Source organism: Mus caroli, chromosome 17, assembly GCF_900094665.2.
Source record: "Mus caroli chromosome 17, CAROLI_EIJ_v1.1, whole genome shotgun sequence".
NCBI lineage: Eukaryota > Metazoa > Chordata > Mammalia > Rodentia > Muridae > Mus > Mus caroli.
In genome coordinates this window covers 19988057-20003271 of record NC_034586.1, presented here as the reverse complement: position 1 = coordinate 20003271, position 15215 = coordinate 19988057, and the positions used below count along the sequence as shown (strand labels likewise).

The 15215-nt window shown below is 48.5% G+C and overlaps 1 protein-coding gene across 8 annotated transcripts in view; it reads left to right on the top strand.

Annotated features, from left to right (window-relative positions):
* Tbc1d24 (TBC1 domain family member 24) overlaps window positions 1-13475 on the top strand; it is a 30271-nt gene extending 16796 nt beyond the window's left edge. For 2 of the 8 annotated variants that reach the window (XM_029471287.1, XM_029471290.1), the window contains exons 6-13: window positions 2444-2553; window positions 5816-6813; window positions 7762-7779; window positions 8300-8458; window positions 9306-9369; window positions 9613-9708; window positions 10174-10402; window positions 10764-13475. In XM_029471287.1, the coding sequence (XP_029327147.1) occupies window positions 2444-2553; window positions 5816-6813; window positions 7762-7779; window positions 8300-8458; window positions 9306-9369; window positions 9613-9708; window positions 10174-10402; window positions 10764-10918 (1829 nt within the window). In that variant the 3' untranslated portion in view covers window positions 10919-13475. Of the gene's footprint in view, window positions 1-2443; window positions 2554-5729; window positions 6814-7761; window positions 7780-8299; window positions 8459-9305; window positions 9370-9612; window positions 9709-10173; window positions 10403-10763 lie in introns of those variants that run through there. The other 6 variants (XR_003835286.1, XM_029471288.1, XM_029471289.1 and 3 more) reach the window with 6 other exon arrangements.
* Window positions 13476-15215: the final 1740 nt, after the last annotated feature.

Here is a 15215-nt window from a genome sequence, read left to right as displayed (position 1 = left end):
AGATGTCTGGAGAAAGCCTCATGTGCCTAGTAGCATCCTGGTCCCTTTGAGGGGCATATGAGGGCTATGGTCTCACTGCCTCCGGCTCCCTCTGGTTCCAGCACACTCCTGGACCTCTTGCTGCAGCACACAGCACTGTGTCTGTTTCCTCCTGAAGTAGCTCTCTGAGCGGTACCCTCAGTACCTCCAGGACTTGTGCAGGTCTCAGTTTAGTGTTCAACTGGAGCAGGCTGGCCTGGTCTGCTGAACTCCTGTTCTATTTATAAATGTTTTTATTCTGCTCAGAGGGAGCAGGTCTTTGTCACCTAGACAGAGTGGGCCTGTGGTGGCTCTGTAGGTTTTTAGCCCCAGAACCAAACTCTAACAATGACTCAGATGTAGGAAATCGTGTTGTGTGGGCATGGCTGAGGGAAGACAGGCAGGTGGGCCTGCTGACTTCAGAGCACTGCAAGAGGGACCCCCACACCTGCCCCAGAAGGAGGTGCTGACCAGGCAATAGGACTGTTCCTGCTATCCAAAAGACTTTCCCACTGGGACACACAATGAAAATCAACTTAATAGGATTATAATGCTTGCATCAATTTTGGGATTGTTTGTAGTGCCAGATATTAAACTCAGGGCTTTAGTCATGGCTAAGTACTGTAACACTTAGCTACACCCTCAGCCCCAGAAAACCTTGTCTTAATTAAGGCTTAATATGAAAAAGCCCCTGTAAAGACTTATCAATGGGGGCTGAAGAGATGGCTTAGCAATTACGAGCACTTGTTGCTCTTTCAGAGGGTATGGCTTCTTTCCCAGTACCCCACATGATTGCTCAAGGCTGGCTGTAATTCTAGTTGCAGGGGATCCAATGTCTTTTTCTGGCCTCCGATGGCACTACACAATTGTGATCCTCTTTCAAACATGCAGGCAAAGCTGGGCAGTGGTGCTGCACGCCTTTAATCCCAGCACTCGGGAGGCAGAGGCAGGCGGATTTCTGAGTTTGAGGCCAGCCCGGTCTACAGAGTGAGTTCCAGGACAGCCAGAGCTACACAGAGAAGCCCTGTCTTGGAAAACAAAAACAAACAAAACAAACAAACAACAACAACAAAAACATGCAGGCGAATACTCACACACATAAAATAAAAATAATTAAGTCTTTTTTTTTTTTTTTTTTTTTTGGAGACAGTGTGTCTCTAACTCTGACTGTCCTGGAACTCCCTATGTAGACCAGGCTGGCCTTGAACTCACAGAAATTCACCTGCCTTTGCCTCGCAAATGCTGGGATTAAAGGCATGAACCACTACACTTGGCCTTTTTTAAATGGAAGGAAATTCTGTACCAGAGTATGGTGGTATTTCACAACTCTGGAGGCTGTGGCAAGATGATCACAGCCTTAAAGCCAGAATGTGCTGCAAAGTAAGACTGTCATTTAACAACAACACAACAAAAAGGCAGGGGCAGGAGAGATGGGTCAGTGTTTAGGGCATTGACTGCTTCTGGAGAGGAACCAGGTAATTAAAAAAGGAAGGCAGAGAGGTCACAATAGGGCTAGGGGAAGATGAGGGGCGTGTTCCAGGGTGGGAGATGGAGCAGTTCTGGAGGCACTGGCAATGGTACAGCAATATGAAGGCACCTGACACCACTGAAGCATCTGTTTGTTTGTTTGTTTGTTTGTATTCTATGTGCATCTTTTGCCTGCATATATGTCTATGCACCATATATGTGCCTGATGCTGATGGAGGCCAGAAGTAGGGATTAGAGCCCCTGAGACTGGAGTTACAGATGGTTTTGAACCACCATGTGGGTGCTGGGCTTTGAACCCAGGAGCCCTAGAAGAGCAGCATTGGCTCTTAACTACTGAGCTATCACTGCAGCCCTGAGGCGCCTCAAGTGTGGTTAGAATGAGGTTGGGAAGGAGGTTCATTGGATACTGTGCTTCCTGTGCAGCCTGAGGACTGAGGTCAGATCAGAACCCATATCAAGCTGGACTCAGGAGCGTGCCTATGTAATGTCAGCCTCAAGGCAGCGGTAGGTGAGTTGGCCAGAGACAGGAGAATCCCTTAAGCCCACAGATAACTAGCCTGGTGTGTGCAAGAGTGAATAAGAGACCCAGTCGCAGCGGAGGTGGAAGGCAGGGACCAACACTCAAATTTGTCTTCTGATCTCCAACAAGTATGCTTTTGGACATACACCCTCACACAAAGACTCTTTAAAATGGTGTTTAGCATATATTTTACCAAACAGAGAAGAAGCATAAAATCAAGAGGTTTTCTTAGATAGTCCTACACAATAGGATTTTCATTATAATTCAGTTGGGTGTGGTGTTACACGCCTGTAGTCCCAGCACTCTGGAGGCAGAGCTTGAGGACAGCCAGGGCTACACAGAGAAGCCCTGTCTTAATAAACAATAAATAAAATTATTTTAACTCAGTAGCATTCACTTTTTCTATTTATTTTCTAGTTGGATTTTCTAGATGCAAGAGAAATCAGAGTGGTGTGAATATTTACCGCAAGTCACTGAAGTGGACCCCTGTGACATTGTTGGACAGTTCTACCATCCAGATCAGAAAGGTCAGCTCAGTGTATGTGGGTGAATATTGGGCTTGTGTGCCCAGGACAGCAGCCTTTGTGTAAGCTTCAGAACCCAGATCAATAGGCTGTTATAGCTGATGTACATGACCTCTTAGTCCTTCTCACCCCTGCCTTTCTCATCCACTGCCCTTTCCTCTTCTTTTCTCCCCTCTCTCTTTTTGTCTTCGTGCCGAAAGCCAAGCATAAGGCCTTATGCATACTAGACCAGCACTTATGCATACTAGACCGGCGCTCTCCAGCTGAGCTCCTCTCCTCCACTTGCTTTTTTTTTTTTTAATCTTATGTATATGAGTGTTTTACCTGCATACCTTTTTTGTTTGTTTGTTTTGTTTTGTTTTGTTTTGTTTTGTTTTGTTTTGTTTTGTTTTTCGAGACAGGGTTTCTCTGTGTAGCCCTGGCTGTCCTGGAACTCATTTTGTAAACCAGGCTGGCCTCGAACTCAGAAATCCACCTGCCTCTGCCTCCCAAGTGCTGGGATTAAAGGCGTGTGCCACCACCGCCTGACCCTGCATACCTTTTTTAAGATTTATTTTTATAATAATTTTCTTATTTTTTGAAATTATAATGTAGTTTCATCATTTCCTTCCTTCAAGCCTTCCCCACTTTCTCTCTCAACTTCATGATCTCATTTTCTTTAATTGTTGTCAACACACACACACACACACACACAAATATGTAGATATGACCTCTCTGTCCATATGGTGTCACTTGTATGTACATGATTTCAGGACTGACTACTTGGTATTGGATAACCAACTGGAGGGCTCTTCCCTGGGGACAGCTATTTCTCCACCTCTCAGCCAGTCGTCCTTGGTTGCCTGTGCTTCTCTGTCTAAGACTAAGCTTGATTTTTGTTTAGACAGGGTCTAACTATAGAGCCCCATCTGGCTAAGAACTCACTGTAGTAAGCCAGGATAGGCCTTAAACTCACAAAGGCATGCAACACCATGCCCTGCAAGGTTTTCATCACCCCCTCTGTCTGTCTGTCTGTCTAATTTGATTTTTGAGACAGGGTTCCTTTGTATAACAGAACTGTCTGTCCTGAAACTCACTCTGTAGACCAGGCTGGCCTCAAACTCAGAAATCTGCCTGTCTCTGCCTCCCAAGTGCTGGGATTAAAGGTGTGTACCACTATGCCTGGCTGTTTTTGTTTTGTTTTGTTTTTTTTAATGTATTTTATTTTATATGTAAGGGTATTTGGCCTGCATGTACATATGTGTACCATGTGTTTGCCTGGTGCCCACAGAGGTCAGAAGAGGACATCAGATCCCCTGCATCTGAGACTACAGGCTGTTGTGAGTCTCCTGACATGTGGGCTTGGAACTGAACTCAGATCCTCCATAAAAACACCCCATGCTCTTAACTGCTGGGCCTTTTCTCCAAAGCCTATTTATCTGTCATTGAGGTAGGGTCTCACTATGTAACTCAGTCTTGGATTTCCTGTGTAGCCTAGTCAGGGGTTGAACTCATGATCTTTGTGATTCCCCTTCTCCAGAGTTCTGGTGTTTCAAGCATGGTGCACTATACCCTGCTCACCCACACCATATGTGTGTCTGGATCACAGTGGCTGCCAGGTAGTGAGATGCTATCATCTCCCCTAAGACTCCTAGCTGAAGTTTAATTGGAACTAAGTGTCTGGTTTTGAAATTTCAGCACCTTCCACTTGTCCCTCAACACGGTTACTACAGAATTCCACCCCAGGCTCTGTCTTACTCTACCAGTGGCTTCCGCTGGAATGACCTGTCGGGAGCTTAGCCTTTAGGCTGGCGGTCAGATGAAGATGAAGCTGTGTTAGAACTTCTTCCTTGGGACTGGGGTGTGGCCCGGTGGTACAGTGTTCCATCCAGCATAGCGAGCAAAACACAGGTGTGTCCTCAGCCCACCCGACTGCAGCTTGCCTGACAAGCTGAGAGCACTGTCCAGCAAGCCCCTGCCTGACACTCAAGGCTGAGAGCAAGCACTGTCTAGCAGGCTCCTCTTGTCCTTTGTCCCTTTTTAGATAGCCCCTAGGATACGGTGGCCTAAGTGGATCTTCCCAAGTAGAAAGCTGTTTGTAGCAAAATTGGGCTTTTTTTTTTTTTTTTTTTTTTTTGGTTTTTTTTTTTGAGTTTTTTTTTCTGTGTATAGCCGGCTGTCCTGGAACTCACTCTGTAGACCAGGCTGGCCTTGAACTCAGAAATCCACCTGCCTCTGCCTCCCAAGTGCTGGGATTAAAGGTGTGCGCAACCACCTCCTGGCTCTTTTAAGTATTTTTAAAGATAATTGTATTTATATTTTTTAAAGATGGAGGTTGGGACTGGAAAGGGCTCAGTGCTTAAGAGCACTGGCTGCTTTTCCAGAGGACTTGGGTTCGATTCTCAGAACCATATGGTGGTTCACAACTGTCTGTAACTCCAGTCCCAGTAGATTTGACACCCTCCTTTGGCTTCTTTGGGTACCAGGCATGCAAAGGTGTACAGACATCTGTAGGCAAAACACCCATACAGGTAAATAAAACTAATTTTAAATGTTTTTTTTAAAGATTTATCACCGGGCATGGTGGTACATGACTTTGATCCCAGCACTCAGGAGGCAGAGGCAGGCAGATGTCTAAGTTCTGGGCCAGCCTCGTTTACAAAAAGAGTTCCAGGACAGCCCATGCTACACAAAGAGATCCTGTCTTGAAAAATTAAAAAAGAAAAAGAAAAGAAAAGAAAAGACTAATCTCATGATTTTATGTATCTTGTTATTTTCTGTATGAGTATTTGTCTGCATTGCTTATGTGCAGTGCACATAAAGGATATTGGATCCCTTGGAACTGGAGTTACAGTTTTAAACTTCCTGAGCAGGTTGCTGGGAATTGGACTCAGGTCCTCTGGAAGAGCAGTGAGCACTCTTAACCATCCAGCCATCTCTCTGGCCCACGTTGGAGTCAGGCTTTCCGAGCATTGCTGGGAGCCTGTCCTCAGCTTCTCATTGCTTGGAGCATATGACCTATCTGAGAGCAGATGAGCTCTGTGAAGAGAAGTTGTTCTCCAAAGTCAGTGATGACTTCTCAGAGCCATTGTTTATCTTTCTAGGCCTTTTTGGAAAAAATGAAAAAAAAAACAAAAAACCCAAGTCCTTTGAAATGTGTACTTTCAATGCATTCACTAAAATGGTTTTCAATCCTACAGGGTGTGTGGGATGACAGACTGGTTAACAGAAAACCCCCGAAGCCGGGGCTGCAGGATTTAGCTGCTTTTTGTTCCCTTCCTGGCAGCCTAGGACCTGCCTTGTGGGCACACTGGGCACCATGGACCCCCCAGGGTACAATTGCTTTGTGGATAAGGACAAGATGGATGCATCCATCCAGGACCTGGGGCCAAAGGAGCTGAACTGCACGGAGCTACAGGAGCTGAAGCAGCTGGCACGGCAGGGTTACTGGGCTCAGAGCCACACCCTGCGCGGGAGAGTGTACCAGCGCCTGATCCGGGACATCCCCTGCCGCACAGTGACACCCGATGCCAGCGTGTACAGTGACATTGTGGGGAAGATTGTGGGCAAGCACAGCAGCAGAGGTCTGCCCTTGCCTGAGTTTGTAGACAACACCCAGGTGCCCACCTACTGCCTGAACACACGGGGTGAAGGGGCTGTGCGCAAGATCCTCCTGTGTATTGCCAACCAGTTCCCTGACATCTCCTTCTGCCCTGCCCTGCCTGCTGTGGTGGCCTTGCTACTGCACTACAGCATCGATGAAGCTGAGTGTTTCGAAAAAGCCTGCCGCATCTTATCCTGCAATGACCCCACCAAGAAGCTCATTGACCAGAGCTTCCTGGCCTTTGAGTCTTCCTGTATGACATTTGGGGACCTGGTGAACAAGTACTGCCAGGCAGCCCACAAACTGATGGTGGCCGTGTCAGAGGACGTCCTGCAGGTCTACTCTGACTGGCAGCGATGGCTCTTTGGGGAGCTGCCCCTCAATTACTTTGCCCGTGTTTTTGATGTCTTCCTTGTAGAAGGCTACAAAGTATTGTACCGAGTTGCTCTGGCCATCCTCAAGTTCTTCCACAAGGTGAGAGCAGGACAGCCCCTTGAGTCAGACAATGTAAAGCAAGACATCCGAATGTTTGTCAAGGACATTGCCAAGACAGTGTCCCCTGAGAAACTACTAGAGAAGGCCTTTGCCATCCGCCTATTTTCCCGAAAGGAGATCCAGCTCTTGCAAATGGCCAATGAGAAAGCACTGAGGCAGAAGGGTATAACTGTCAAACAGAAGAGGTAGGTGGTTCCCAGGGTCATGTGCATGTGTGCCCGTGCTTCTGTGTGTATGTGTGTGTGTGTGTGTGTGAGTATGCTTGTATGCATGCATGTGTGTGTGCTCCTATGTGTGCCCATGCTTCTGTGTGTGTGTGTGTGTGTGTGTATGCTTGTATGCATGCATGTGGTATGCTCCTGTGTGTGCACCTGTACTGTGTGTATGTGTGTGTGTATGCTTGCATGCATGCGTGCGTGTGTGTGTATGTGTGTATGTGTATGCGTGCATGCATGCGTGTGCTCCTGTGTGTGCGCACCTGTACTGTGTGTGTGTGTGTGCTTGTATTCATGCATGCGTGTGTGCTCTTGTGTGTGCACCTGTACTCTGTGTGTGTGTGTGTATGCATGTGTGTGTGCTCCTGTGTGTGCACCTGTACTGTACTGTGTGCGTACCTGTACTGTGAGCATATTGCATCTATGGAGTGGGAAGCTTTAGTGGTACGCATCCTTGAAGTCTGAGCATGAGTCTGCTTCTAGCCTTCTGTCTGTCCACCTGTTCACATGTGGATACAGAGACACTAGAAAGCAGGAAGGGCTTTGCAGTTATGGCCTTAACAAGACAAGGAAGCTGGGTATTACCAGGGGGTCAGAAGGTCCAGCAGTTGCTAGGCTGCCCTCCTAGAGGTCACATCAGAACTGCCCCTGCTCTGCCCTTCTAGCTCCAAGCTTCATGGCTGGCATTCTTCTGAATGCTGACTGTGGCCTCCCATCCCTGGAAGCAGGCTTGGGAAGAGTCATGGTATTTGACACGACTCTGTAGGTTACTGACACATGGCTGGCTGCTGGTATGGAGGTCACTTTCTCCTGGACCCGAAGGAAGGCATATCTGGGGACCGGTACCCACCACTAACCTCACCTTGTCTGTTTTATTTTTCTTCCTCTCCGTGTCCGTTGCTTCCTCCTGTTTCTCAGTGTCTCACTTTCTAAAAGGTAGGTCTGAACCTGCACCCTGATGCTTGCCTTCTCTGCCCTGCCTTTCTTCCAGCCACCTCTGCCTCTACTGCTTGGTGTCTCCCAAGGCCTGCGTGGCTCTCATGGGCTGGCTTCTGCTTGCTGCTTTAGCTTGTTGATGCAGGCACTGTCTGTCTGTCTGTCTGTCTGTTTGCCAATCTTTCTGCCTCAGTTATGTGATCTGCTGGTACTTGGCTGGCTCTGCAGTCTTGTCTTGCTGGAGGCTTACTTCATTTGTCCTAGTTTCTTAAAGAAAATGGCTTTTGTCCTCTGTGCCTCCAGGATGGGCACTCTCCCATGTATCAGGAGGGAGGGGGGACTTCTAGGAATAATTTCACCCCATTTCCAACTGGCACCCAGAACCAGGCTGCCAACCTGGCTGGGTAGGTGAGACACCCTTTCTAGGCTGTGTTCCAAAATGAAGCGGTGGGGCCACAGAGTAGGGGTAGAGTCAGGACTATGCTCACTGTGGGCTCTGATCCCTCCTCGCTTTTCCCAGGCAGTTTGTGCACTTAGCTGTCCATGCAGAGAACTTCCACTCAGAGATTGTCAGCGTGAAGGAGATGAGAGACATTTGGTCCTGGATCCCTGAGCGCTTTGCCCTCTGCCAACCCCTCCTGCTCTTCTCATCACTGCAGCATGGGTACAGCTTAAGCAGGTGAGGGGCCCCCAACACCTGAGAGTCACATCCTGCACTCCACTTCCAGGAAGTCATAGAGGAGCTGGAGATAAGCCTTTGAACCTGGGACCCTCGGAGGTCATGCCTCGTCCTCCAAGGCTTGAGAATCAGGAGCCTCTCGTCCTGGCTTTCTGTCATTTCCAGGACAGGTAGACATGGAGGTCCTTGCTGTGTGTACCACAGCTGAGGGCCCTATGTAGGCACCATGACGAAACAAATGTCAATGTTCCCGTCTCAAGAGCTCAGACTTGTTAGGGGAAGTTACTCAGAGAGTTCGCCCTGACCTCCCTGCTATCCTCACCACTACGTCCATCACAGGCCTGAACCAGGTGCCCCTCCCCTTTGTGGGGCTCTGACTGTGTAAGCCTCTGGCATTCTAACAGGGGCACTCTACCCTCCAAGCTAGCTTGCTCAGGTACAGGTAGTATTCAAGTCTCAAATGACAATTCACAAACTCTTGACCACCCTACCCCAACCTGAAGGCCCTGCCTCCAACCACACAAGCATTCTGGTTTGGTTGAGTTCCTTCTTCCAGCCCCTGGGAATGCCTGAGTGCCACAGTGGCAAGCCTCACCTTCTTCAGGTCCAGGGCTCAGCTTCCCTGGGTCTCTGCTTTCTGCTTCCAGCACTCAGCTTTGCCCGAGGGGGACTACACCGGGAATCCGCTCCTTTGTCACACCAGGGCAGCCTGGACTAGGTGCAAAGTTCCTGGCCACTGTGGACAGAGGTGGCTGGATAGGGACATAGTCCCTAGGCCTTGGGACTGAAGTTGGGAGGGCCAGGGAGGGGATGCAGGGTAGGTAGCACATGTGCTCTCTGCCCCCAGGTTCTATTTCCAGTGTGAAGGACACGAGCCCACCCTCCTGCTCATCAAGACCACTCAAAAGGAGGTGAGAAGCCCGGCTCACTAAGCTGCTACCAAGTCCTGAGTGTGCCACAGGCAGGGGACGACAAAAGTGACCCAGAGGGCTCACTTCCCCGAACTCAGCCCTCTCCCATACCGCTTTTTGCCTTCAGTGGTAGAAGAATGCAGGCTACACCAGTCCTAAGCTGAGACTTGGTCACTCAGCACACCGGAACAGGAGGGTGCTCCTGAGGGCAGAAGGCACAGTCTCACCCAGTTCCCTCCTCAGGTCTGTGGGGCTTACCTGTCAACAGACTGGAGCGAGAGGACTAAATTCGGAGGCAAGCTGGGCTTCTTTGGGACTGGAGAATGCTTTGTTTTTAGGGTGAGTTGGACTGAATGTGGGGTCCCTCTGGCCACTCCCTCCTGCCCCAGCTGTTCCTATTTTCTCAGATGTTCTAAGCACTTCAACCTTCCCTCCAAAACTGAATGCAGGCCCAGTCTGCAGTGGGCCAGGGTTTCTCTGACCCCAGGCTGTCCCAGAGGCTGGTAGAAGTCACCAGGCCATGGACCTGGGCAGCCCTGCACAGGAGCCCAGCTTTATTTCCACTGTTCACTGTGGCCAAGATCTAAAGCATTCTGTTGTTTGCTCTGGATTTGATGGCTAGACTATGAGAACCCCAAGAGCTAGCAGGGCCTCATCTGCAATGTGGCATGTCATTGCCACAATCCCCACTCAGGGATTCACAAGAGTCATGGGATGGAGGTGGGCTGTAGCTTTGGAGTATGTGAGGTGGCCCAATGAGGTGTCACATGGCAGTAACTGTGACTGTCACTCACTCATCCCCAGCTGCAGCCGGAAGTGCAGCGCTACGAGTGGGTGGTCATCAAACACCCAGAGCTGACCAAGGCAACATCCCTCAAGTCTTCAGAGGCAGCAGCCAGCCCTTCCCTCATCAGCCACTGCTCTTCAGACCCTGCTGATCGGCTCTCCCCTTTCCTGGCCGCCCGGCACTTCAACCTGCCCTCTAAGACTGAGTCCATGTTCATGGCTGGAGGCAACGACTGCCTCATCATTGGTGGGCACCTGTCCCCTTCACCCCAGACTGGGTCTTGCCTGTACTCGGAGGGGACTTGTGGGTAGCTGAAGCCTCTGTGCCCAGTTTCTTGTTGACCACCAGTAGTAGACATCTCAGTTAAGCAAAGGAAAAAGACCTGGGTTGTTTGGGGTAGAGATAGAAACTAAGGTCTAGCAAGCAAGCGTTAGGTAGGGAGCCAGACCTAGGTAAACGTGTGCTTCTAGAGGAACCTCTGTAGTTTGAGGGATCTCTCTCCTGAGATTGCTATTTAGCAGACCCTTCAAGGACAAAAATGATGGGGTATCTAAGGAAGGGTGGTTGTTGGAGCAGAAAGACATCTGTTCCCCTGCACATCCCACAGGGGGAGGAGGTGGTCAAGCACTCTACGTTGATGGGGACCTGAATCGAGGGCGCACTGGACACTGTGACACATTCAACAACCAGCCCCTCTGCTCTGAGAACTTCCTCATCGCAGCTGTGGAGGCTTGGGGCTTCCAAGACCCTGACACCGAATGACGGGCCCGCACTGATGGTGACAGCCACATTGTGGGGTGATGGGACAGAGGCCCGGCTGCCTCTTCAGGGAGCAGGGAGTGAGTGAGACGTCACCCCCAGAAAGTGGAAAGGTTTGCTGTGCAGGGGGGCTGTTAGTCTCTCATGCCAGGCCTGGCCCTGGCTTGGATTTAGGTTAGGATTCCTGAGCCCTCCTGCTTCTGAGCTCTTGAACCCTCAGCCCTGTCTAGCATCTCTGTAAGAGACACCCTCTGCCCTCACCCAGGGCCCTGGCTCTGCCAGTTGTCCTGTACCCACAATTGCCAAGGCTACATTTCCATGCCCCCGAGCCTCAGCCCCTTATAAAGGGCAAATGAATCTTCTTGCCAAACGTGGGCCCATGGTGCCCCCCTGCTGGTGCTTTGACCCTGCAGCTCCTCTGAGGTTCCCCTGGGGTACATTTGCTGCTGCAGTGTAGGATAGGATTGGGAAGGGCAGGGTCTGTGAGTTCTACCGCTCCCCCTAGTCTAGAGATGGAATGGGGGCTGGAGAACTGTCTTTTGTCTTTGTGTTTCTGCAGAGCCTGAAGCTCTTGCTGCGCCTCACTGCGAGTCCATACCTGAAGGTGGCCTCTGGAGAGACTTTCTTTGACCAACTTGACCAGTCAGCTCCATTTCCAGAGTTCTTCTCAAAGCTGACTAGACTCAGTGAGGCCCTTGCCTCTCATCCCTGTGGCCTCCTTGAAGTTCTGTAGTCTTGGTGACTCTTGTACTTCGTTCCTCTGTCACAGTGACTGAGGCCCACCAAGCATGGCATGCTTGTCCCCATCCAGCTTTTTGCCTTCTCCCCAGACCCTGCGCTCCCCTGGACCTGTTCACACAGCATCTGATTCACCTGTGTGACCTGATCCCTCAGCTCACACTGTGGCTGACCACGTACTGTATCTTCTGTGTGCTACCCCTGCCCCTATTATGGCCTTCAGGTCTCTGGATGTCTGTGCTTCCTGAGCCCTGTACCAGCCTGTACACATAGGATGCCAAGGGAGGTGCTGCCTCTGAGGACTATAGCAAGCTCCTCTTCCCCGTGACCTCCCTCACACCCTGTAACCTCCCTCAGCTGGTCCTGAGGGTCTAGGCACCACAGAGGAAGAAAGAAGAAGCAGTGGCCCAAATGGCTGTGCTGGGGCCATGGAAGTCGGGATCATACGGACAGGCGCCTAGTTCCCACATGACTGTCTGGCGTGCCTGAGAGTCAGCATGTGTCAGGCCAGTGCTTGTCTCCACGCTGAGATTCACTTTTGCTGGGGAAGGTTCATCCTTCCCTGTTCCACCAATCCACATCAGCTCTCAGCACGGCCACAGTGGCAGAAGAGGCAGGGCAGAAAGGAGCCTCATGTAGCTTGGGCTACCTGGTAAATGCATTTAGAACTTTGGACTCTGCACAGTGGACCAGTTCCCCCACCATGCTGGCTTCCAGGATGGGTTCGTGTGACTCTATAGAGGGAAGAGGAACCACTGTTGCTCACCTCTACAGAAGGTTGTAAGCCTCAACGCCCACTTCCCCTGAGCCCACTGCCGAGGCCTATACCTCCAACTCTGGTGTTCATTTAATACCATCTTGATTTTTGTTTCTGGCAAGATCTTACTAGTTAGCCTAACTGGCTTGGAACTCCCTATGTAGCCCAGGCTAGCCTGGAAATTGCTATGTAGCCTAGGTTAGACTCAAAAATCATGGTCTCCCTCAGCCTTCTCATTGCTGGGCTTCTAGGTGTTAGGCCCAGCTGAGCACTTTGAGTTTGACTGCCTCCGTTCTGAGTTGGGCTCCTGCCAAAAGGCCCCCAGGACGTTCCCAGGCTGAGCTCTTGCTGCTCACCCATGCATTACCACTGAGACTCAGAAGCCTTCAGAAGCAATGACGTTAATTGGGAGTATGTGCGGGGCTCTGCAGGGTTCCAGACTGGTGGTGGACCTTGTGTTCTGTGTGGCCCCCACTGGGAGTCCCAGGGGTGTAGCCCAAGGAGACTGATGGATGCTCAGTCATGATTGCATCACAAGCAACGTTCTTAGCTTTTCTCCTACAACATACCCAGTTCTTTAAATTTAATGTCCTTTTTTTTTCTGACTTGTCTACCAAAAGGTGTGTATTGTTTTCTTTATATTTTTTATTCTTATCACTGTTCTTATCTGATACTAAGTGTTCTCACTTAGTATTTATTTTATTAATGTTTTTATTATTTATTAGCTTTTGATGTTAAAAAACAAGCCAAAATGTGATGACATTGTATAAGAAGTTATATTTTAGCAGCATTCAAACATTTGTTTTTAAAACAAATACTTAATCTAATTTAAGCCCACTCATTAAACTAACCAAGTTTGTTAATATACACCATATCCCCTTGGAGCCTCAGAAGCTCAGTTTATGCTTTGCTTTGGTTTAGTTTGTACAAGAGTCAGTTTCATGCAGCTCAGGCTAGCCTTGAACTAACTGTGTAGCTGAAGCTGCCCTTGGATTCATCTTCCTGCTTCCATCCTCTACGTATTTGCATTACAGGTGTGTGTGTGCCACCATGCCTGGTGATAATCAGCTCATTTTTAAAGTAATTTATGATACACTAGGTGTTGGCATTTTAAGAATATATATATGTATGTATGCATACATGTATGCATATGATATATATATTGGTTTTTGGTTTTCAAGACAGGGTTTCTCTTTGTAGCTCTGAATGTCCTGGAACAGAATCTATAGACTAGGCTGGCCTCTGACTCACAGATGCATCTGCCTCCTGAGTGCTGGGATTAAAGGTATGTGCCACCACCATCCATCCTACTTTCTCTATTATTAAACTAAAATTACTATTTAATTTTTCCTATCTTCATAAGCTGTCTGCTTTAATTTTCCAGTTTTTCAGAGCAGTTTGTTTTAGAGCATTCTGGATTTCAGATCTTTAAATGTCCTTTACCCATTTTCTGAGTTCGTAGAGGTTTTCTGGTCTCCTTAAATATTTTATATTTGACAGTTTAGGTTTTGTGCCCCCCCCACACACACTTTGAGATGCTGAAGATTGAACCTAGGACCTTATACATGCTAGGCAAGTTCCCTACCACTGAGCCATGTCCTCAGCCCTGCATTTACATATTGAACTGATTTTCAGTTTACATCAGAATTACTGAGATGGAATTTATAGACTCTCATCCACTTGTCCACTATTAACATCAAAAAACAATTGGCCTAGTGACAGACTCTCAATCCCATTATTCAGAAGGTAGAGGTAGGGGGATCTCAGAGAGTTTCAGGCCATCCTGTTCTATGTAACAGGTTCCAGACCAGCCAGGGCTACATAATAAGACCTTGTCTTAAAAAATATATGTATATGTGTATATACACATACATACATACATGGGCTGGGGGTAAAGAGAAGGCTCAGTAGTTAGAGCACTGGGCCTTCCAGGGGACCCAAGTTCAGTTTTCAGTATCTATATGATGGCTTACAACTATCTATAATTCGGTTCCTAGGGACCTAAGCCCTTTCTTGGCCTCTGTAGGCACTGTGCCAATGTAGAACACAGACACAGTCAAAACACTCATACACATAAAATAAAAATGAAGGAAAAGATAAAACAGACATTATTGTGGTGCAGTGCCCCTGACTGGACAGGAATACATGCAGTTTTACAGAGACCTGCTCTCTCATGTCTTCACTAAATCTAGAAAGTTATAGATTGTACTAGTTGTTTTGTTTTTAAGCCACTATTGAGGTTGAAGTTCTGTAGCAACTACCTCAGAGAGGGCTAGCTCCTCCATAGCTCTCTTCAGGTCTATGTGGCCAATCATCTTTAGCAACAGAACAAGTTCAAGCTAGCTATGGCTACAAGAGACCTGTCTCAATAAACAAACAAACAAACAGACAAATAAATGGAGTTTTTTATGACTTCCCTTGTTACATCAATCTTTGTGCTGTAGGTGTTAGATGCAGTGTCTCATGGCTACATTGTTACAGACTTGTTTGCAGGCTTGGTCATTTATTGATCTGCATGGAAATTGTGAATACTGTATCTAGGACTAAGGAAGCAGCCAGTGGACACATGGATAGGCTAACCTGTGACATGTCAGGAACAAACCAAAACAAAAGAAAGGCATCCATTGGTGTGCCGCTTGTCTGTTCTGCAGTTGCTGCCTGGCCTATTTTCCTATGTGAAGAGACCAGAGCACCTCTGCTGTGCATTATACCACAACATTGGAGATGCACTCAGGAGCTTATATGCTGAAACAGGTGGCTCATAAGAGAACTGGCTGAGTGGTGCCTTAGTTCCAGTACTCAAGA